Source organism: Meriones unguiculatus, chromosome 12 (genome assembly GCF_030254825.1).
Source record: "Meriones unguiculatus strain TT.TT164.6M chromosome 12, Bangor_MerUng_6.1, whole genome shotgun sequence".
Classification (NCBI taxonomy): Eukaryota; Metazoa; Chordata; class Mammalia; order Rodentia; family Muridae; genus Meriones; species Meriones unguiculatus.
This window is the reverse complement of record NC_083360.1, coordinates 77,189,192-77,213,565: the sequence shown is the minus strand read 5'-3', so window position 1 is coordinate 77,213,565 and position 24,374 is coordinate 77,189,192. Positions and strand designations below refer to the sequence as shown.

Genomic DNA, 24,374 nt, shown 5'->3' with positions numbered 1-24,374 from the left:
GAAAACGTATAAGCTGATGTATCTAGCAAAAAACTGGTAGGAGCTACTTATGCTGCCTTGCTAATTGACAGGGTGCATTTTCAAAGCTCTCTCCACGCTTGGTTAGTAACTACTGTTGACTGCACTGACATCTATTGGTGAGGCAGAGATCAACTAGAGTCCACAATAGCACCAACAGGCAGTTAACCAAGGAGGCTACTGGCTGCTCAACACCATGTGTTCACCATGTGTTTGCCCCACGTTAAAAACAGAGGCAAGATCTGTGTGCAGAGCCCCTAGACAAAGGGGACAGGACTGACGAGACAGGAAGAGTCACTTTTCCCTAGAGTTGAGAGCCCTAATTGGTTACCAAATAACTAAAGGTCAGCCCTGAAACTGTATTCAGACAGGCAACACTAAATGGACTCAGAAGGTTATATTTATGCATACATATATGAAACAACAACAATAAAAAAGAGATCATGAATCTGAGAGGGCGCGAAGGGGAAGAAAAGGAGGGAAACAGGGAAGGAAGTTGATGTTATTCTATCTTGATCTTTGAAAAGTGAAAAGAGAATGCACTGATACTGAATTAGATGCCCAGGTCAGCAGGAAAGGGCATGTGTGCAGGAGCACAGAATTCTCACCCCACTCTACTGTGTCCTATATGGATCAGATACCCTCTCCTTTGTCTCACTACTGAAATTCAATGTGCCCACCCACCTCCTGAAACTTAGAGAGTTCAGGAAGGAAGGCAGAGACTAATCTAGCAGTTCTATTGAAAGCTATACTATGCTAAATGCTATAAAATAAGTAAGGGTCATGTACTGGGCTAATGAGTCAGGTACAGCTTCTAAAGGTTACAAGTTGTGAAATCAGAAGGTTTACCAGCCTTCAAACATTCTTCTGAATATCAAATGAAGATGCATTTAGAGCTTTAAGAACCGTGCCACACACTCTGCCTCCAGTAAAACCCTTTCTGTTACCTTGTTACTGTAATTATGTGTACTGGCTACTTTTACTTTTACATTAACTTGACATAAGCTAGAGTCATCAGAGAGGAGAGAGCCTCAATTGAGAAACTGCCTCCATAACAGCTGGCAGTCTTTTCTTAATTCATGATTGATGGGGGAGGCCCCAGCCTATTGTAGGTGTTACCACCCTGGGCTGGTGGTCCTGGGTTCTGTAAGAAATTAGGCTGAGCAGGCCATGGGGGCCAAGCAGTGCTCCTCCGTGGCCTTTCCATCAGCTCCTGCTTCCAGGTACATACATACCATACATGGGTTTCTGACCTCACTGCTTTTGATGATAAACTGTTATATAGAACTGTGAGCAAAATAAACCCTTTTTTTTCTCCAAGTTCCTTTGGTTATGGTTTTTCATAGTAAGACACTATGGGATGAAGAATATAGTTACAAATAGGGGACTGGGAAAGAAAATGCATCCCTATTGCTTGTCATGAAGGGAAACAATAAACAACAGAGGTTTCAGGTTCGGAAGGGGAGATGGGAGACAGTAAGGGCTTAAACCAAAACTGAGAAAAGAAACTAAAATGTCAGCCTTTCATTTCATTTTGTTGAAATGATTTAAAGGTCTGGTGAAAAATACAGGGTATCTTTCTCATAGCTTAGAAACAGACCCAGAAGTCACTGTAGATTAAGTGAGTTCCCCGAGCCCTTGGTGATTCTAAAACCCTGACAAAACATAGTTTTCAGTTTCCAGACTATCCTCACTGTTCTAGTTTCCATTTCATTGCTGTGACAAACACCATTACAAAAAGCAACTTAGAGGAAAAGATTTATTTGGCTTATACTTCCAGGTCACAGTACATCATTGAGCGAAGCCAGGAAAGGAACTTGAAGCAGAAACAATGTAGAAATGCTGCTTGCTGACTCACTTGCAAGACTCATGTTTAGCTAACCTTATTAGACAGTTGAGGGTCACCAACAGAGTTGTCCCTTCTACATCAATTGATAATTAAGACAATCCCCTCAAGGACATGTTCACAGGCCAATCTGATCTGGGCAGTCCCTTCTGAGGCTCCCTTCTCAGTGACTCTGGTTGTTTCAAGTTGACAGTGAACGCTAACACAACGTCAGTGCATGTCATAGGAGAATCCTGCAACCTGTTGATAGCTAAGCGTCAATGTAGTATTATGGGGCCAGGAAAGCTGTGCAACGGGAGCCAGTCCAGAGCAAGAGTGATGCCAAGACATGTTCAAACCCCCAAATTCCGATCCTAATACCTGCATGAGTAGGGCTGCTTCCTCCCTGCTCTGAGCCTGCTCATGCTCCCTGCTCTTGGAAGCTTTATGGCCCCCATCTCTGCCACCCTTGAGGTGGTCACAAAGCCTGGTGGCCAGGTTTCTGGTCAAATGTCCTCTGTATATCTAAGGGCAAGTCCAGCAAGCACCTGGAATTCCTCTCCATGCAAATGAAGCATTCCCAGCACCCGATCCCAGCTGATGACATAAACTCACCCCGAAAACTGCTACTCACTCCCCAAGGTTTATATAGCCCTTGTCATTCCCCTCCAAGGCTGTTTCTCCCGCACTCACTCTGCCGAGATCCTGGCTAACCCACTGGCCCTGGCCAGGTTTCACTCCCTGCAGTCCATCTGGGTGCACAATGGTGCCTGGATACCCCAAGAAGAAAAGCAGACTGGGGTAGCACAGTGCATGCCTGAACTGCTCTTCAATTCTTATTTCACAAATTTTAATCAAAATTCAAGCAACTTTAATTAGTTTACAATTATAAAGGTTTTTTTGTTTGTTTGCTTTTTTACAATTGGTGTCTAGAATGCCATGAAATGTGTTCAATAAGGCAAGATAAGGCACCTAAAATCCAATGCCTCATATACTATGCAAAGGGTGTTAGGTGGCCTATATAATTCTCCCAACAGTATTTACTAAGGTTATATTAGTAAGCATCCTCTTTCTCTTTGTCCATATCAATCACTTGGTGCTAAATTCAATCACTTGGTGCTAAGTTCAATCACTTGGTGTTAAATTTGGTGACTGCTTGTGTCTCCAGCACCATCACTGCCTCAGTAGCATGTCATAGCTAACCTCTGAGGCAGAATAACAGAAGCCTTCCAGAAACACCATCTTACAGTCTCATGGAAGTGTTTTCTGGAAACTGCCTTGCTGGGTCACCAGGCAGAGCTATCCTCATATCAGTTTTTAAACATAAAATTTGAATTAGGTGTACGTGGGGGGTATATGCACAGGTGCAGGTGCTCACGGAGCCCAGAGGCATCAAATCCCCCAGAAGCTGCATCTATGGGTGGTTGTGAGCTGCCCAACACAGGTGCTGGAGACCAAACTCAGGCCCATTGCTGGAGCGGTATGCACACTGAACTGCCAAGCCATCTCTTCAGTCCTCACATTATTCTCTAGTAAATTTACCAGCTCTTGTGACCCTACTATTCCCATCAACAGTTTGCGGAAAGTGGTCCTCGGGTCGGAACTAGTAGAATCACCAGAGAATTATTTAGAGATACTAATTTTTAGGTCCTCCTGTATCTAAAGACCCTGAGTCTGTGGGCAGGACTGTCAATCAACACTTTGTCAATCTTCATAACTGCTTTTTGATGAACTCTAAAATTTGAAAGCTATAAGTCTAGACTAATATTTCCTATAACATAGGCCATTAAATAAACTCATTTGCAGCCAGCCCCTAAAAACCAAAAAAGGGACAGAAAAAGAGCAAAATTGATCACATTGTAAAGTAGCATTTGGGCAGCGTTTGTCTCAAATATATATGGATATTTCTACACATACACCTGTACTGGTTGTTACAGTTCAGACCTTACAAGTCCCCCCAAATCCCATTTGTTAAGGCTGGAGAGATTGAAAGCACTTGCTGCTTTTGAAGAGGACCCATGTTTAAGTCCTATTACACACAAGCTGATTCATCACATAACTCCATTTCTAAAGGATCTAACACCCTTTTCTGAGTTCAGTGGGCACCAGGCATGCATATGGTGCAGTATATACATATATTCATGTACATAAAATTAGATAAATAAATATAAAAAACAAGAGTCTCATTGTTACAGGCATGGCAGCCAGTCCATGGCCCTGTTGGAAGGTTCTCTACACTCTAGGTAGGATTTAAAGTCAGGTGCTGAGGGTAGGCTCATAAAGGGATAGTGGGACCCACATCTCCTCTCTATCTCTCTCTTATTCCATTCTCAAGTCTCTCATCTCGCTGTTCTCCCCTCTCCCATACTCTATGATTTTAACAACTCTTGAGTCAAATGATCCTAATTGAAGTGTTACACATATATAGGCTCAGATAACAGGGTGAAGTGACCTGATCCAAAACCTTTGAAGCTGAGTGAAAAGAAACCTTTTCTTCTTAAAAATTGATTTCCTTGGGCATTTTATCACAAAAATAGACATCTGACTAACACAGTTAAGGTTCCATTGCAGGGCATGGTCTCAGTGTTTTCCAACTATCTGAAGAATGCATGAGCCAGATCTTTGCATGCTTAGTCACAACGATGCTAATAATGTGGTATCATAGAATGAGCTGACTATATTTTGTATTTTATTTTATATTTAAATTTTATGACCACTGTATTTCACTGAATGCTAGCCACTATTAAACTAGCTTATTATTTGTCATCATTCTCCTTCATTGGAATATTAGCATATGAAAGGAACATTCCTGGTCATGTTCCCAGTATACTTCAATTGTATAAACCCACCAATAGGATACATTCAACAAATCTTACCTATATTGAGTCCAGAGCTAACAACTAATAAAGCTATTTAGTGGGCTCTGCTGCCATGTATATCTCAGGTTTATGATCTTTCTTATTATAAATCAGCACTGCCTTGTGGGCTAACAGGTGAATGTGAGCCATATGCTTCTAACCACAGACCTTGAGAAAGTGGTGAAATATATTTCATAAAATGCAAAAAAAAATAAAAAAAAAAGAGTTCTGGGACAGTAAAACTGAGATAAACAGTAACCCAAATGCCCTTTAGTTTAGGCCAGATGAGCAAAAATATTAAATTGATAAGAGTTACAGAACAGAGAACACCTATTCTAAAGGAAGCGCAGGAGGTCAGAGCCTTTGGCTGCAGGTGTGCTGTTGGAGCTATTTGGCATTTCTGAAGGTTAACACTGAAATCAATAATGTGTAAGATAAGAAGGGCGTAAACACTGAGAATGAAAAACCTCAGACAGAAGAAATGGTGAGAAGAGTCTTAGAGAAATGGATATGCTGGAGAAAACATGAAATAATACTTAGTGTCAACCAGTGTCTTTCTTGTCCTCACCGACGTGTGCACACATGACTTGGGGAGGATGCTGCTGTTTCACAAATCTTATGGCGTAAAGACGTTGAAGTCCACACTGAACCTTTGTCTGGACTGTAGCAGGCTCTGCACCGTGCCTGGGTGGAAACCGCATTCCTACTCTTTGTTTGCTGTATGACTTCAGACACAATTCAATTTCCCCGAGTCCCAGTTTCTCTGCTCATATGAAGCAGGGTACTGTAGGACATCCAGTCCCTTATCGATAAGCAAAGTGATCCAAACAGAACCAGCACTGTAAACAGCTGCCTTAACACCTTTATGAGAGCAGGAGGGAGCTCACACTCATTGGCACCCAGCGCGAGCAGCTCCCCAGAAGACGGGGCTGAGCTGGTGCCACAGTACTGCGTCTCTCTACCTCTGCTGCTGTCGCCACCGAGGAAGAAGGAGCTGCTTATTCATTCCCCGGCTGGTAAAATTTCTAGGCAGCAGATTGCACTCGATAAAGCTTTAACTAGTGAAAATGAAGCAAGACAGAGGGCTCTGCAGAGCCCCGGAGTACACATCAAACTTTCAGGAAGTCACCCTTACTATCACTTACATTTCTCTATTTCATTTCTGTTTTCCTGTTTATAAAAATAATAAAGTGAGCTTAATGATCATGAATATCAATAGGAAGAGCAAAACCTTTTGGAGGATGTATCATGTGGCTTGTTGAAACCTGTTACTTCATCCAACCCTCACTATTATCACATGAAGTTCTGAGCACTCTTAAAGAGGCCACGCTTAAGGTCGTATTCTAAAAGGTTCTAGAGCCTGCTTTCAACTCAATTTTTATATCAAAATACTTTTCAATATTTTAGTAAAAAAAAAATTTGAAAGGAAGACATATATACACATTTCAAAGGACACAAAATTCATCCTTGAAAATGTCCATAACTTTTTGTAGATTTACAAACTGCACAGCACTGTCACTGCTCGCTTTTCAAACCACTTCCGTACCCCACAAATGAGATTGCATAAATAGCAACCAGGCTTGAATGTACATACTATACATGCAAAAAGCAATGTGACACCTTTAAAACAGCCTCTAGTAAACCTCTGCCCAAACGTATAGTTGATTCCACTACTGCAAAGTAAAACTGTGAAACAAATTCCCAGTATCTTCATATGCCACGAGAGTCCCTGTGCTGTCACACAGCAATATCAGCATTCTTTCACAGTAAGTATCCAGAACTGGCGCCTATGCCCAGCTCATGCTGCTAGGGTTAAAACCCCGGTTTACAGGACTTAGCCTTTCTGTTTCACTACCAATTAGTAAAATTAGTGTCGTACAACATAACTTTCTTAAATATCCTTTGTTAATTTCAAATAGGAAAGCTTAGGAAAGAAAAGCCACAGAAGTTTCAAAGATTAAAAACTTTATTTTTATCATGCACTCGTGCACATTTTTTAAGACCTTGAGCCCTATAATTCTGATTCACAACAGTCACGGCAGCATAATTTAATAAATTCTGCATCTACCCTAGATAATACAAAGGAACTCACTGTCGGACAGGGCACATTCTTCCTCGCTTTCCTCACTGTCTGCAGATGGAGCTCTGTAAGGCGGGGGCAGCTTCATTGGAGGCGGAGCTGTTCCATGCCTCTGAAGGGACAAAAGTCAAGAAAAGAGTTAGTTATACAAGAATAGAGTTTATACATAAATTCTCTTCAGGGACAAATAATAATAACAATAATCTGAAAATAGTCCGGTTGCAGGGGACTTCAACAATAACCTAAGAACTGTAAAATAAATATAACTTCTTTCCTCCAGTTCCTGTTATATTACGAAAGTAATTTTATACAAATACAGCAATGAAGCAAACAGGAGTTCAAAAGCATAGCATTGAAGAACACTGTCCTTACCAGAAGAATACATCCCTCTTCCCTGTGAGAAAGGAAGCCCTACACATTCCCTCTATACCATCAAACTCAGTCCTCTGCGTTAGTGACAAATAATTCATGGATTTTCAAAATAACATAAAGGTAATGATAACCCCACATATCAACTTTACGATTATTCAGTTTTTTTCACTGTAAGAATTATAGATTATTCTTTAAAAGTAAATGAAATACTGGATTTTATAAGTGGCAAAATGTCCATAGTTTTTAGATAGTCATACACATTTAATGTTAAAAGGAAAATGGTTATAATGTATAATTATTTCTGCATAAGGGTGCTCTGAATTTATATAGAAAATAACATAGTATGAACCACAATATGTGACTCCTGTAGATAGTTAAAGTGAAACAAAATTCCAGTGTTAAATTACCTTCACAGAAGGGCACATTCTTGAGTGGGAGAAGAAAGTGAAACATGCCAAACCTTACAGAGATGTCAGAAGCTGCAGGTAGGAGCTAAGGTGCTCAAGCCCTCCACAAACACCCAAATGACTAGACTAGGATTTGCCTACCTATAGGACTTCAATGAAGAGCATTCAATTATGCTTTATCCAACAAAACCACTAATGCAAGGTCCACCTCTGCTGAGCGGACACTGGTCCATTACAGAAGACCCTCACAGTGAATTCCTCCTGAAGAGAAAGCATTCTCTGGGATTCATAAAAGAAAACACACACCCACAGTTCTTGAGTACAATGTCTAATGAAATCAGTGATTGTAGATGTGTGGGAAACACAAAATATTAAAATGCAAGAGTGTTGAAGAGAAGTTAAATGTGAAACATTTATTAAGAAAGAAGCAACAAAATTACAGCTGTATCCTTTAAGTTGAGAAAAGGCTGGCCTAGAACCCGCCATCTTTCTGCAGAACTTCCAGGATTAAGGCGTGCACCATGCCCATCCCTCGGGGGACCTTCCTGCTTGGCATTAAAGAACGGTGTGCTTGGCATTAAATCACGCCCTCCAGTGATAGAGAGGGCTGGAGCCCCCAGTGCTGATGCAGGCCAGGAGACGAAAACACCACTATCACAGAGAACAAGTCACGCTGAGTGACAGCTTCAACCTTAGTCCCCAGTACATGGTGACCTCCCTACATATTTGCTGGGTGTCTAATATCTGCTTTTATTCATGCTGTTGCCTGAAAGATGAACTTTTGGAAAAAGAAAACTGACAGTGATGCAAGCAATTCTTGTTTGTTTTTTTTTGGAGATATGGTCCAATGTGACATGTAGCCCAAGCTGGATTCTAATTCTATATGTGGCCAAGGCTGACCCTGAACTCTACCTCTCAAGTTCTGGGATTTGAAGCATGTGCCACCCTAAGGACCACACGTGATTCTCTCTCCAGAGCAGGGCATGGGGAAATACAGCACCAAAGCTACAGATATCTTGTACTGTAAGACTGAACTAATTTTATATCTAAATTTGAACATTAACTACTCGAATCTCTTCTATCCCCTGAACTAGGCTCACCACATCTTGTCACTCTTGATACTAGTTAAATAAATTCTCGGTGCCTGTACATTTTGCATAGCTTTATGAATACTGTTTTTATTATTTTTTCTAAATTATACACTGCCAGTTTTGGAAGTCCCAGTGAGATGTGTAGGCACACCTACCTTCCAGAACTAATTAAACAGGGATGCCTCACAGATATGCAATCTGTGAGCTGTTTAAACTCATTTACATGATGCCATTCAAAGGGACTGACCCTACCACTTTTTCCTGTTTCACTGTGGCTTATTTCCAATTCTGTGCTTGTTCTTTTGATACTAGGTTAGGTCTGACTCTGGTGCTCACCTGGGCTGCAAATCAGCAGCAACACTAATGAATGGGGTCTGGTTTTGTGCCCACTGTTGGGTGGTGTACGTGATGACAAGCCCCTCCAAGCTGACTCTATGGGATCTATTGGTCACTACCTGAGAAGTAATAGAGAACATGCTTATTAGTTTCCTGTTTGATTTCATGCTAGGACATGCTTTGGTTCTAAAGGAACAGTTCTCTGACAAACAGAGCAGCAGTTTTGCATGTCTGTGTCTGCACAGAATGCAAGGTTACACAGCTCAGATAGCAGCTAAAAGCTGTATGCGTTTGAGGAAAGTTCTTACTGCTCATTTTTAATGACATATCTTCCCATCGTTTGTGTTTTAATAAACAATAACAGTCCTGAAAGCAAAAACAAAAACAAAAAAAAAAACCCCAGAACAACAATTCTCATGAGTTTAGAAACTAGTGTTATTTAAACTTAATATTTAGTTTCCAGAAAACAGTGAAACTAAACATATTTTGATTAGGCTGGTTTTGTGGTAATTTTTAAAAATTCCTTATTCCAAAAAAAACCCACTATCTTTAAATTTTTAAAAGAATCTAATCATCTGCATGTGTATGTCGGGGAGGATGGGGAGAGGGGTATGTGCACTGGAGTTCAGGAGCCTGTGGAGGCCAGAAGGTTCGATCCTTTAGACACTTTAGTTACAGGCAGGTGTGAGCTGTCAGATACAGGCACTGGGAACTGAACTCACATCCTCTGTATCCCTGAGAATCCAGATGCAGAGAGAGGTGTGCTGGACCTGACTCAGCACTTGCACGATGAAGATGAGAGACTCAGGTCTACTCTGCACTAGATAATTAAGTTTAAAGACAACTGGGACTACACAAGACCCCCTCAGTAAAACAAGAACACGCAAACAAAACACAAAACAAAATACAAATCAAGATTCAAATAATCAAAGTGACTTGATAATTCTTTCAACAAATGCCAAAACAATATTATATAAAAAGTAGTCTGATTATAACTGAAATAAATTGGAAAGTAATAAAGTCTCACAGTCAAAATGGAACATTTCTAGGAGCAAATTAAAGGTTATACTTTTCTGAATTATGAACATTAATAAACAGAAGTAACTTCATAGAGAGAAAAACATGCTAGCCAATTAAAAGGCTGCAACTTCAGAACAGTTTTTCTCACCCCAAGTCAACCCCCAAACATCACAACACTAACTTGTGGAAACTGACAAGTTGACTCTAAATTTACATAGAAATAAGTGAATATATGTGTAAATATTTAGAGAACAAAATAGGAAAAAAGAAAAACTTCACTCCACCAGAACACAAGACTGATTTCCAGGCATCAATAACTGAGGAGCAGAGCATGCTGGAATAGACAGGCTGGTAAGAGCAAGCTCAGAAGCCAGACTCCCTCTACAACCCTAGCCAGGACAGCCTTGCATTGTAAATCCTATTTTACCTAAGAAGTTCTATTTTAAAACAATGAGCCAATTTCTTTAATGGGGGTAGAAAAGTGAAGACACACCCTACCTGCTACCATACCCTAAGATAATTTTTAAGTCAATAAATTCTATTGGGATAGATGCAGGAAAACAAAATGGATGATTAATTCTGACTGATAATGAAAAAAATATTTTCCCCCCAGTAGAGGTATATTTTGATTTTCTTGGAGAAAAGCAACGTGTAAATGGAAACTGTTAGTTTTAAGAAGCATGCTTTGGGAATGGCTAGGCAGCCAGCAGAACAGAAAGAGAGACATGTCCTTGGTTGACTATGCATCACAGGTCATCTAGCCTATGCTTCATGTGGTTCCCACTTTATCCTGTCACGAAGCAGGCTGAGACCCAGCAGAAATGCACGGGACACTTCAGTGTGCTCACCCACCATTGCTCAGCTATGCAAACAGAAACCAAAGCCTCCCCCAGAAGCTGGCCTGGCTTACCTTCACTTTCCTTTCTGGAGTGTCTTGATCCTCATTTCTTGAAGGAGTTTTGTCTTTGTTATGCACACTTGGGATGACCTACCACCACCAAACAAAAGGGGGAAGAAGAAAGATGAGCAGCCTCAAATGTCTTTTTCTAAACATGGTGTGATGATGCACTCATAATCCTAGTCCTTGTGAGGATGAGGCAGGAAGATCCCAAGCCTGGACTACATAGTGAGCTCAAGGCCAGCTTGGGTGACATGGTGTCTCAAAGGAAAACAAAAGGCAGTGAATGCCTTTAATCCAGTACTTCAAAGGTGGAAACAGGAGGAGCTCTACGAGTTTGAAGGCAGCCTGGTGTACATAGCACGGTCCAGGCCAACCACAGTTATATACTGAGACCATGTCTAGGGAGAGGGTGAGGAACAAAAGTAGGAAGGAAGGGAAGGAGGGAGAGGAAAAAAAATATCCCCCTCTCTCCCCACCTTCCTGATTTTTTTAGTGTGGTGTGGGTGACTTTTCTCACTGTACAGCTCGGGTAGGTCTAGAACTTGCTATGTAGTCTAGGCTAGCCTCAAACTCATGATCTTCCCAGTTCAGCCTATCAGGTACAGCCCTTGTTTCTGTTTTTAAGTTAAGTAAAGACTTAACAAATTTGGTGACTTTATTTCAAGGTAAATATACGAGAGATTCAATTCAAGGCAATCAGTATAAGTAGGTAAAGTCTGAAGGAAATATGTATTATAAAACCATGTATGTCACAGGAACAAAGAAATTAAAGATTTGTGTAAAGGTGAAAACAAAGACCACTACAAAGTTAGACCACTGTCATTCAAATACCTCATTCTGCAAACGAAATTTCAGTGGAGACCTCAGTTAGATGCTAGAAGATAGGAACCCTCATTTATTTGATCTCTGAACTCCCAGCTGAAATCTGTTATTTAGCAGACTTCATAGACTTGATAATTATCTCACTATCACTGTTTGAAGGATAAATTACAAATTTATTTCTTCTATCCAATGAGAGAAGAAATTAAGTGATTTGTTTTTGTAATTTCTGTGGTGAACAGACAAGATCTGATAGATAGTTGCATTTAGTAAGTATTTATTTCTAAATGAAAGAAGGTCAAGTTTATGACTTCCTTCCTTTCTTCTTTCTCCCCTCCCTCCTTCCCTTCCCTTCCTTCCTTCCTTTCATATTAGTGTTTTGCCTGCATGTATGTCTTCTCACTACATGCATGCCTAGTCCCAGAAGGTCAGAAGAAGGCATCAGACTCCTGGAACATTTGATTTCCCTAGAACCAGTTATAGGCAGCTTGTGATCCACAGTATGGGTACTGGCAATGGAACCCAGGTCCTCTGCATGATAAGCTAGTGCTCTTAACCACTGAGCCACCTCTCCAGCATCCTGAAGTTCAAGTTTATAAAAAACAATTTTAATTCTTACTGATGCTGATGGGACAGCTTTCATATTTTGCTTGGCTTATGGCTTTGGAGACAGGACCTCACCCATTACTCATGGCTACTTAGAACACAGGGTAGCCCAGGCTGGCCTGCAGTGTGTCGGTCATCATGTTCAGCCAACGGTACACCTAGGAGCTGGGTTGTTCTGGCTCTCCCTCTGCAGCAGCTGCCTCTGGCCTATGACTGCTCCTTCCTAAATCATAACCCTTTGTAATGTTACTTATGAAACATCTTAGGAAAACACGGTATTTTCGGTCATGTTTTTTCTAGTCCTCAAGAGTGAATCCCGAGCCTCACCATGTTAGGCACTTTACTGAGAAGCTGTATTCCTAACTACCAGTAATTGTTTCAAGACGCTTCAAATGGCTAACAAATAATTACACATAAAACCTGATGGCTGACATAAAGGTAGGAACATTTTTTTTCCCAGAAATTTAAAGGAAATGCCTGTCTAGATATCATTAAAAACAAAACAAAAATTCTCCACTTTGATCTAAATGAAATGGTAAAATTTTATTCACTTTTACTATATTAAATATACTAATTCAGTATTAGTAAGGACTCAGAAATGTTTTACTTCAATGAAAACGACTGTTCTTAGTTCTTCAAAAGATTTATTTTTAGTGTGTGTGTGTGTGTGTGTGTGTGTGTGTGTATGTGTGTGTGTGTACCCTCAAAGGCTAGAAGAGGGTGTCAGATCCCCTGGAGATGGTGTCACAAGCAGTTGTGAGCTGTCAAACATGGGTACTAGGAACCAAACTTGGGTCCTCTGCAAGAGCGCCAAGTGCTCTGAGCCTGAGTGAGCCATCTCTCCGCCCAGCAATCATTCTGGACTGTGCAGCCACAGCTTCCCTATGAGCACTGGCTTTGGACCTGTCTTCCTCAACATACCCTAACAACCATGAGGGTGCTATCTGCATCTGCTACCCTCTGTCCTGAGGACATGTGGCAATGATTAACCCAAACCCCTTTAATAGCAAAGGCATGAAACTTGATTTGTCACTGACTTGGGAATTACTCTGTGCTGAACCAGGTTAAAAATGGAAAAAGTAAACCTGATGTCTAACACCACTGGTTAACACACGCCCACGGCTGGAGGTCAGGGGCTACAGTCTGGCAGCCTACTCTCCTCTCTGGACCAAGTGACATGAGCGTGGGAGGCTACTAAGGTGATGCTCCTGTTTTTACAGCTGAGTCTATGTCATCCATGAAAAAGCCTTGTATCTCGGCTCACTAGCAAAAGCTACTAGAGGCGTGACATTTTTAGTGGAATCTATAACCATCAAAATATTTTCAGCAGGGCACTTAAGGTTGGCAGCAGAATGTATATCCTGGTTCACTCATTTTCACTCACAGTTGTTTCTGTAGATGTGCCATTTGGCAGAAAACTATTTCCTATTGAATGCAGTTCTAGAAATGAAAGCATAGCCACAACTACTTCTCCATCTTACATACAGTTTACAAATTGGACTCCAATGTGCCTAACTGAATCTCAAATCATATGAGGATGAGAGGATTTTATGCACTTCACTCTCTCAGTCTTCCTGGGGTGAGCAACAAACCAAGAATGGAAGGCACGGTGGTGGAGCGTGGCCACTCAGCAGAGCTGCCCACCACGGCCATGGCTGCAGCTCACTATACAGAAAGCGCTCTCCTGCATGCAGAGCATCCCATCAAAGCGGGGTGCTGGGGCAGCCAGCTATTCGCTTGTTTTCCTCACAGGTACTATCTTCTGTATTCCCTGAAGGTCTAGACGACAGTACTGAGACACAATACGGTTAATTACGCAGTTCTTCTACTGTTCAGAAGTACATGTCACTTCCCTTTCTAGGATTTAAGGCTACGGAGAATTCTACAACCCGTCACACAACAGCACGCCACTGATGGCGTCTCTGTGCTTACATGAGTCAAACATGCACAACACCCAGTGGCCTCTCTACCACCTGACCCTCCTTAACGTCACGGCAACTGACTGAGAAAAGTGAACCAGTGTGTCACTGTGTCAGCAGAACTGGTAAGCAGGCAGGGAGGGAGCAGAAACAGGACTGCGATTCTCAGGCTGTTTAAACCAGCGTATGGGGTCATGACTCAATTTTCACCAGCAGATCAAAACTGGCCTAAAAAAATAGAAATTGACAGGAAAAGGCTAAACCTGTATGGAGCTAATACGTTTTCAACTAATAAGCCAAGCAACAGTGAAACTGTGGGAATACTGGGAGACCTAGGGGGGCAGAGGTGAACAGAATAATCGTGTTGAAGTGGGAAGCAGTACCGACCCTGGGGGTGGATGACAGGCTCTGCACCACGAACACCACAGGGTTCCCTGCGCTCTTGATGGCCTCCACAGCTTCTGCATGGGAGGCGTTCTGCAGGTCTATGCCAGACACCTGAAACACAGAAGGCGGCGCCTGGTTAGAAAGGCACCACATGGTAGACAGGCTAGCTCAAGTTCGTGTGTATCATCCTGGGTGTGAGAAAAGCCATAAATGATTGTGTCAGACCACAGCTAGGGAGTGAAAATGACTGTACATGAAATGCTCTACTGTTTCCTGAACAGTGAGGCTAAAGAAAATAGCATTTCCATCAGGGGGCAAAGAGGACAGTTACATTTTAACAACAAGCCCACTTCATATGAGGACTCTAAGCTGAAGGCTGGGAAGGTTCCATTCCAGTCGAGGTCTCTATGCAATAGCACACAGCCATATATAACAGAAGCAAGTCTCTGAGTGGGAGTGAGGGACCTTTCCAGACTTTTACTCTCTTTCCATTAAACGGAGTTAAACTATCACTACAACCCAGAAACTGACTATTCCTCAATCTGTGCTAACAAAACGGTCTCTTATTAAGTGTTTGTAACTTTCAGGTCTCTTATAGAAACTCAGAGAGCCTAACTTACTAGCAGGTCCACGGTTCTCCAAAAGCACAGACCCAGGGTTTCAAGTCCCAAACTGAACAATGCCTTGGGTTAGGGTGGGCTGCAGTCAGCAGGGTGTTGAGTACACTGCCCAAGGGATGGAGAACAGGACTGGAGGATGCATGCAGGGATTTCCCTCACGGATTCCATAGTGCGAGCTGGGAGTAGTTGACGGGACGCTAGAGACAAATGGAGCTCGGACACACTTCGATGCAAATCCCAGTTTTCTAGCTTTAGAGTTGGAATGCAGGAACTAAAGTGTCCACATGGATGAAGACACACTTCTTAAGGAAGTTCTTATGTATCGAAACTTTTCAAGGTATCTGTTTACAATACAGACACAACTCACCACCGGCTTTGAGTAAAAACAAACCAAATAAAAGCTTTATCACAGGAATCACAGGAAAAGAGGAAACAAATGATTCATTACACTTCCATAGTAAAATGTAGTCTTCAAGTCCCAGTGTGAGCTTGCAAAAACAAGCAGGTAAGGGTGGAAAATTATTTTATGTATTTAAAAATTTGACTGATGTATGCTTATACATATGTCACATATCTGCCAGTACTTGCAGAGATCGTAAGAGGGCATCAGATCCCCGGCAGATAGAGCCATGAGCAGCGTGGGCAGCCTGATGAAGATGCTGGGAACATACCAGGCCCTGTGAATGGAAGGAAGGCTCTGAACTGCTGAGACACCTTTGTGGGCCCCAGATTACTAGTTTATAGAAGGTAAGGCAGCAGACCACTTGAAAGCATGCTCTGAAGCTCTCCTGGAGAGCAAGGATTTGCACATGGAAACAAACACACCCAGCTAAGCCAGGGCAGAACTGCAGACTAAAACCACAGGAGGCATCACCATATGCCAACTAGAAAGCCAAACACACAACACTGTCACTAGATTGAGAAGGTGGAAAAGTGGATCATTTATTCGTGGCTTGTTGGGATATAAAATGGCTCAGTCAATCCTGGAAACAGTTTGATAGCTCTATTCAAATTTAAAAATAGACTTAGCATAAACCCAGGCAAATAACATTTGCACATACTCCAGAGAAAGGAAGACTTGTTTGCTGTTAGTATGTTTGCACTGAGTATGCTGACATACACCTGCAGTCTTGGCGGGAGGTGAAGGTGAGAAGAATGGGAGTTTAAGGCAAGACTCAGTTACAAACAGGTTCAAGGCCAACCTGGGCTACATGAGATTAGAGATACCTACTCTGGTATCATCCAGCAAGCCCAAGGTACATACCTACTCATACCTCAGAGCACTTTCAGCATTTCACGTGCAGTTAAAATCTAACTCCTAGGGCTGGAGAGGTGTCCTAACAGTCAAGAGCATTTAGTGCTCCTGCACATGCCCTGGGCTCGGTTCCCAGCACCTACACGGCAGCTCACAGCCACCTGTAGCTCAAGTTTCTAGTCTAAAGCCTTTTCTGGCCTCTGCAGTCTCCTGTGCACAGGAAACACGTAAATTCATGCAGCACTAACACACACGTATAAAAACGATGAACAAAGAATAAATCTTAAAAATAAATAAGATGTCTCCCATCAAACTGAACAAACATGAACCATGGGTCCATCCCCTTCTAAGGTCAACTTCTTTCTGTAGAAAAGACACAAACACAAAACCCAGAACTTGCTAAAGGTTCTGGGGAAGCAGGCGTCCACCTGTTCTACACGCAACGCTATGCTAAGTCTTTCAATCAGATGTGGCTTTTGCCTTATCGTTTTACTTGCTCCCCACTCACGAGCTGGAGAAGCTCATATAGCATGCATATGGCTGCCAAACTACAGCGCCACAAATGGATGTTACCAATTCAATCCAATTATTCTAAACTGAGTTTTACCTAAGTGATGCTTTTATGGATTCAAATGTTTCAGGTAAGCATTCTTTCACCTTCACTTACCTCAAGTATTTTATCTCCAGTTTTAAGTGCATTGGTTTTTCCTGCAGGACTGTCTTCTAACACTTGTTTGATGAATATTCCCTTGAGCTCTTCTCCATTCTTTAGGCGTTTTATAACTGTTTGTCCACCAACAATGCTGATGCCAAGAGACACATTGGGTTCTCTAAAAATTTCAACACTATAAAAGAGACAAAGAAGACACAACTCATGAATAAGGTAATTTAATTTGCTGTATTGTCACTGGAAGTGTTCCATCTATGATACAGCCTGTGGCTTGTGTTTTATGAAAATGTCCTAATATACTTTAGAGCTGTTGTACAAATGATGCTAGCTCCAAAATTATAGATACTATCAGAATTTGTGACATGTAAAAGTTTAGATTTTGAAGAGATAGCTCTCTCAAATAAGAAACAACTCTTGAGAGTCAGAGGTGAGTTAGCTAGGCCTTACATGCCTCTCTATCGCAGTATGATCAGTCATTTCATTTATGTGCACCGTGTTAGCAGAGAGACTGCGAGAACAACAAAGAGGTGAAGACTCAAGGAAGCACATAGCCATTCTACCAAAGCCTCAGCTTTCCAGAGTAAATAAATTCACAATCCACAGCCTCTTCCAGTGAGAAGGTTTAAGTGTGAGGTTCTTCGCAGGTCATCTTTTCTGCTTTTAGGGTTGCAAGGGTTTCTCTGCTTTCTACTTCCATATCATTGTCTTTGTTTGTGTACTTACCGATTCACTATTATTTGAGATAGTCTCACTATAAAGCTAGGCTGACCTTGAATTGGAATTGTTGTTTAAGGTTCCCAAGTGTCAGGATTACAAGCATGTGCCACCCATGTCACCCATATACATGCCTAAACAACTATTCGGTTTTTATTTGATGACACTTAAAATTAAAAAAAAAAAAAAAAGAATATGAAATGAAATTTACCCCTACATAATTTTGCTTTAACTACAGAACCATGACCAGGAGTCAGCTCAATTTAAAAATTACTCAGAAAATATATCCTCAGAGTCTTTAAGACAAAATTCAGAATTGCAAGATAATGATGGGTAGGTTGGGGGTGGAATTAACACAGCATAAGAACAGAGAGATACTGAAGGACTTCAATAATCATAAAACTCAGGGGGCCTGACAAGTACTTCTACATGCAGCCACAGGCAAGCGAAGATGAGCTGTGAACCCAAACCAGACACAAACACAAACTCCCTGCCCGAGAGAGGGGAGAGAGAAGCTGGCAGGCGAGAGAAGCCTCTACTGTTTCTAGACCGGCAGCTGTAGAGCAGCCCAGGCGGCAGCGCCTCACTAGTAACTGACAGGTGATAAAGCACAATGTCCATCAGCGGCTACTTTCAGAGGGGCATCTGTAAGTTGCTTTCTCTGAGATAGCATCAGAGAGTTTGTGAATACTGTCTAAAAGTCTTTAGACAAGACCAAAGGGAATTAAAATTCAGCACAGAGGATATTACTATTTTTTTTAGTTATTTTTATTAATTACAGAGATATTACTATTTTAAGTCTCAATTACAATGACTAAGTGTCTTAGATAGGGAATCTATTGCTGCAACAAACACCAGGACCAAAAAGAAAGTTGGGGAGGAAAAGGTTATTTGGCTTGAACTCCATATCCCATTTTAATATCAAAGGAAATCAGGACAGAAACTCAAGCAGGGCAGGGACCTTGAGGCAGGAAATTATGCAGAGGCCATGGAGGGGTGCTGCTTACTGACTTGCTCTCCATGGCCTGCTCAGCCTGCTTTCTTACAGATCCCAGGACCACCAGCTCAGGGGTGGTACCACCCTCCCCCATCAGTCACATATTAAGAAAATTCCGTACAGCTGGATCTTACAGTGGCAATTTATCAACTGAGGTTCCCTCCTTCCACAGGACTCTAGCTTGCAGCAAGCGGACACAAGACTAGAGAGCACTCTAGGCTGGAGAAAATAAAAAGGGTGTGCTTGGGCTGAGGACAGCAATGGCAGACACTCACATTCGTGGTGGGCCCCAGTGGCTGAAGTTTGGTGTCTCCTCTCCTTCACCCTCCTCTCTCTCTGGTAACTCACTGTAAGGGGAAACACAAAATGCTCTTATTCTTAAAAGTTCTTGGAAGCTTCAAAATTGTATGATCTAAAGGTAAGTAATTATTTTTTAACCTTTTAAGGTACTCACATCAACAAATAGGTAAAGCAAACAGTCATTCCTTTAATAGTCGATGCAACAACCCCCACATAGGACATCACAGAATGGGTGAAAACTGGTAAAACATGAGACTCTTTTCCTAAAAGATTGTCTTTAATTTGTACAACCTCACAGTTGCACTGGCATCAATATATAACATTTTTCTGTTCTGTAAAGAGTCTCATGTTGTAAACCAGGTTGGCATTGAAGATGCACCAAATTTATGCCTTGACCTTTCTAGTACTAGGATTATAGGTGTGAGTGACTATGCCTGGCCGAAGGATGCTTCTTAAACCTTGTGCTGACTGGCCAGCTCACTGAGCAGTCTAGACACCCACTGTTTTATCTTTACCTCTCAAGTCAGATCAACTTGCTTAACTGGATAACAAGAATTGCCAAATCATAGAGTAACTGGTTAGAGCCCTGATTGCTTTTGGTCATGGTCTTTATCAAAGCAACTGAAAGCAAGCCAGAACAAGCAGTTTTTTTTAAAAAAACTCTTAGTTTTCACTTTTAAATTAGAAAAAAAAAATCCCTCAGTATTTGTGAAAGTTTTCTTTGCTTTGATTTTAAATTTTTTGAGCTAAGGGATGTAATTTCTACAATAACAGTGTAAATGGTTTCCATGGCCCATTATAGGAATTACACCCCTTACCAGGACCAAAAGCAATTTGGGGAGGAAAGGGTGTCTTTCATTCTACAGCTTGCAGTCACATCACCTAGGGAAGCCAAGGCAGGGACTGAGGCAGAGACCACAGAAAGCGATGTGTAGCAGCATGCTGCGAGGCTCAGGATCAGCTACTTTTCTGACCCAGCCAAAGCCCACAGTGGGCTGGACCTTGCTTCAAAAATTGTCAATCAAAAAACTGCCCCACAGCATAAGTCAAATACTTCTATAGTACATGTTGAGAAGCAAACTTGAACAAATATAATTCAAATACTGAGATTTTAAACTGTTTTCTGTTTGTTTTCATTAATATCTTCTGGTTACAATACACAGTAATGGGTTTCATAGTTACCCTATCACATGTCACTATACCTTGCTCTTATTTACCTGCCTGTCGGGCTCCCCAGCACCCCCTTAGTGGTCCCACACACACCGACAGCTCCTCCAGCTGTTTTCACCTCAGTTACATCTGTTACTCTGTTCTGTGCCTTTCCCTCATTTTGGACCTCTACCTCCCTTTACAGTATTCCTACTGATCCCCCCCTCACACACACACATACACACACACACACACACACACTCTATGTAGACAAAAGCATAAATCTAAACCTAAGCTCCACTTGACAGAGAACATGCAGTACTTATCTTTCTGAGTCTAGCTTATTTCACTTAGCACAACAATCTCCAGTGCATCCCTTTTCTTGCAAATGTCATAATTTTATTCTTCACAGCTGAACAGAATCCACTGTGTATTTGTATCACACTTTTTCTTACCAGTTCCTCTTGTGCTGGACACTTAGGCTAGTTCTATCACTTAGCTGCTGTGCAGCAATGAAAACAGATGTGCAACCATCTCTGTGGCATGCTTATTCAGAACATACAACATATACACAAGCACTACTTCTGATTATGGTTCTTATGAACCTCTATATTGATTTCCACAGTTGCTGGACTAGATGAAATTCTCATAATACATACAGGATTTCTCTTTTCCTACATCCTCACCAGCATTTTGGTTTTCTTCATAACAGATATGCTGACTGGGATAAGGAAGACTTTCAATATACTTTTACTTCAGAATTTCCTCATGGCCAAGAATATTGAACATATTTTCAAGTGCCTATTGAACAGCCTCTCCTCTTCCATTGAGAAATACATATTTAATCCATTAACCCATTTATTGATCAGATGCTTTTTGGGGAATATAGTTTTGGAGTTCTTTATAGACTGTAGATTCCCAGGACAAACAGTTGACAAAGCTTTCGTCCCCTCTGGCAGCTGCCTCTTCTCTTTGTTGAATGCTTCCTCTTCTGAGCAGATTCTTAATCTCACGCAGCGTTGGCTCTGAGTTCTCAGCACTTTACCTTTGCCATCAGAACCCTTTTCAAAAAGCCCTTGCCTGCATACACACTGCAGAGTTCTGTCAATGTTTTCATCGAGTAGTTTTAGACTTTCTGGTTTTGCATCATGGTTTTTGATACATTAAAAGAGTTTGGTGTACGATGAAATAGGGATTTGAGTTTCATTCTGTTAGTTATAGATACCTGGTTCCCCAGTACCATTTGTTGATGCAGTCGTCTAGGTGAGTGGATGTGTGCAACAGTACATGTATGAGGTCAGAGGATAAACTGTAAGAGCTGAGTCTCTCCTTTCACCATGTGGGTCCCAGGTACTGAATTCAAGTGCTCGGTGGCAGGTACCTATTACCTGCTGGACCACTTTGTCAGCATGTTTCTCATTTAAAATTTTTTAATTATATAATTGATATTCAAGATATTGTACTATCTAGTGATATCTTCGTATCTAGTGATATCTTCATGCATGTTCCCTTGATGGTTCCCTACGCTTCCCTTTCTCACCCCTCCAGTTAGAACCACTTGTTCCTCTACACAATTATACTTCTACTTTCATGATTTTACAGACCAATATAAAACCCAGAAACCATGTACAAGAGAAAAATATAGATTAATTGTCTTCCTGGTTGTTCCCTGATTCAGTTAATAACCTGAGTTGCATCCAATTTCCTGCCAAAGACATAAATTCTCTATTCTTTACGGCTGATAAAAACTCCATTGCATATATTGACCATATTTTTCTTACCCATGTCTCTGATGTATGGCACTGGGGCTGGTTGCACAACTCAGCTACCAGAAGCTAATATATCCTTGTATATTTTCTAAATGTTTCACTAAAATTGCACATTTTTTAGAAACAAAATTCAAGCCATAGTGGGCAGGGAATACAGGGGAGAATTGGCAGGGAAGTGGGAGGGGGATGAATTAGAATAAAGGACAAAGTCACACAAACCTGCTCCTCTAGGTGACAAGTTGATAATAATAAATAGCAAATACACCACTCCGTATAACTCAACAGCAACTTTGTAAAGGAAGAAGGAAAATGAAAAGGCAGAGGAAGGACACCATACCACGCAGCATTCGCATATCTTGAAGACACCATTCCCATCTGTGATGAAGGCTTGGAGACAACCCGGGCACTGGGGAGTCGGTACAAAGGCAGATCTTCTTGCTCTCGTCTTTGGGCACCAGCTGGAAGATCGACCAGCATGCCAGGACCTTGTACATCACTTGGAATCATCAAGCCTGAAGGATCCAGATGAGGGGAAGACAAGACACAGTCAGTAACTCGGCACATCAATAAAGGGCGCCCACTACAGGTATGACCCTTGAGCTAGGAGATGAGTGACATTAAAATACATATGTGAAAGGCTTAATGCCAGATGGCAGAAAGTGCCACCAAAAAGCAAAGCACAGAAGGGCTTGGGGCTGCATAGAGCGAGGTTGCATTTCTAGTGTGTCCTCATATGAAAATAAATAAATGCACAGGTTCTTTATCAAAAGAACTCTCTTACGTTTTCTAATCTTACTGCAAGGTTTTCCTTTCTCACTCCAAGCTATTCTGGTCATGAGTACTCTGGCATTTATTCATTTAAACAAAATGACAACACTGAGTAACAACTAAGTAAGAAATCTTAAAATCTGAAAGGTTTAGTTTAGAAACATCAGAATTCTTTTATATCTATCTGTCTACACGTTCTATTTTCACAGATAATCATAAGAAAGAAAAGACATTGCTAATTATAGTTTATGAAAGGAAAATTCAGGTTAAAGACTCAGCTAATTTGTACTTTGTGCGTGCCTGTGCGAGGGGGCGCAGACGTGGCACGGTGCACGTATGGGGAAGAAGACAGCCTGCAGGACTTGGTCTTCGGTCGCTGGGCTTTGCAACAAGTGCCTTCATCTGCTAAGCCATCTTGCTGACCCAATTTTGTATACCGGGGCACTAAAGAACACAAATTGCCATAATTTATTTAAAAGACTACCTTTCTTAGGCCAAATTCTTAGTCTTATTTAATTCAGTTATGGGGTCACACACAAGTACACACAGATGTGTGCATGGGTGCACACATGTGAGGACAGAAGAAGACACAGGCTATCTTCCCCTATCACTTTCTCCCCTACCGCCTTGGGAAAGGGTCTCTAACGGAACCGGAAGCTCACGGCTCAGTTAGGCTGGCCTGTTAGAGCGTGCTTAGGATCAGCCTACCTCGCTTCCCATTGCTGGGATTGCAAGCACATATGCCCAGCTTTTTACACAGATGTTGGAGGGATTAACCCCGGTTCTTAGGCTGGCAAAGCAGGCTTTCTCACCCAGAGAGGCACCGCCCCAGTCTGTTACTTTAATTCTCGATTCTCTATGTAGCCCGGGTACCTTCAGACTCACAAAGAGCCGCCTGCCCCTGCCTCCAAAGTACTGGGATGAAAGGAATGTGCCACCATGTCTGCCACAGATTTTTTTTTTTTAATGATGTGTTTGTGGGTGAATATTTGTGTGCCCACAGAGGCCAGAAGAGGGCATCAGAATCCCTGCAACTAGGGTGATAGGTGTTTATAAGCAACGTGTTTGTGGTGGGTCCTCGTAAGAGCAGTAAGCACTCTTGATTACTTAGCCAGATCTCCAACCTTAAATGTTATTTTTAACTTTTGGAATGTGTTTCACGCTGTAGTGTATACATGGCGGTCAGAGGACAACTTTCAGGAGTCTTTGTGTTCCTGCCACTACTGGAGCTACTGGGCAATCCTCCTGCCTCTGCTTCCCACCTCAGCATAGGAATGCTGGGACCACAGAGTCATGCCAATGCATCAGGCTTTTTACTTGAGTTCTGGCAATTAAACTCGGGTTTTCAGGATGACATGGCAAGTGCTTTCACCCATTGAGCCAGCTTGCCGCTGTGTGTGGGGGTATGTGTGTGTGTTCTTCCTTTATTATATCTACATTCTTTATTTGGCATAAGTGTTTGTTATGCATGCACGTATGTGTGTTCATGTGTG

General features: G+C 41.8%; 1 protein-coding gene across 5 annotated transcripts in view; it reads right to left on the bottom strand.

Moving 5' to 3' along the window:
* The window catches only part of Patj (PATJ crumbs cell polarity complex component), a 302,937-nt gene that overhangs the window by 161,704 nt on the left and 116,859 nt on the right, over positions 1–24,374 (bottom strand). For all 5 annotated transcript variants that reach the window (XM_060365928.1, XM_060365925.1, XM_060365929.1 and 2 more), the window contains exons 22-27: positions 22,451–22,625; positions 19,171–19,242; positions 17,182–17,359; positions 14,640–14,750; positions 10,918–10,995; positions 6,794–6,893 (exon numbers count right to left, since the gene is read on the bottom strand). In XM_060365928.1, coding sequence (XP_060221911.1) covers positions 6,794–6,893; positions 10,918–10,995; positions 14,640–14,750; positions 17,182–17,359; positions 19,171–19,242; positions 22,451–22,625 — 714 coding nt within the window. The remainder of the gene's footprint in view (positions 1–6,793; positions 6,894–10,917; positions 10,996–14,639; positions 14,751–17,181; positions 17,360–19,170; positions 19,243–22,450; positions 22,626–24,374) is intronic.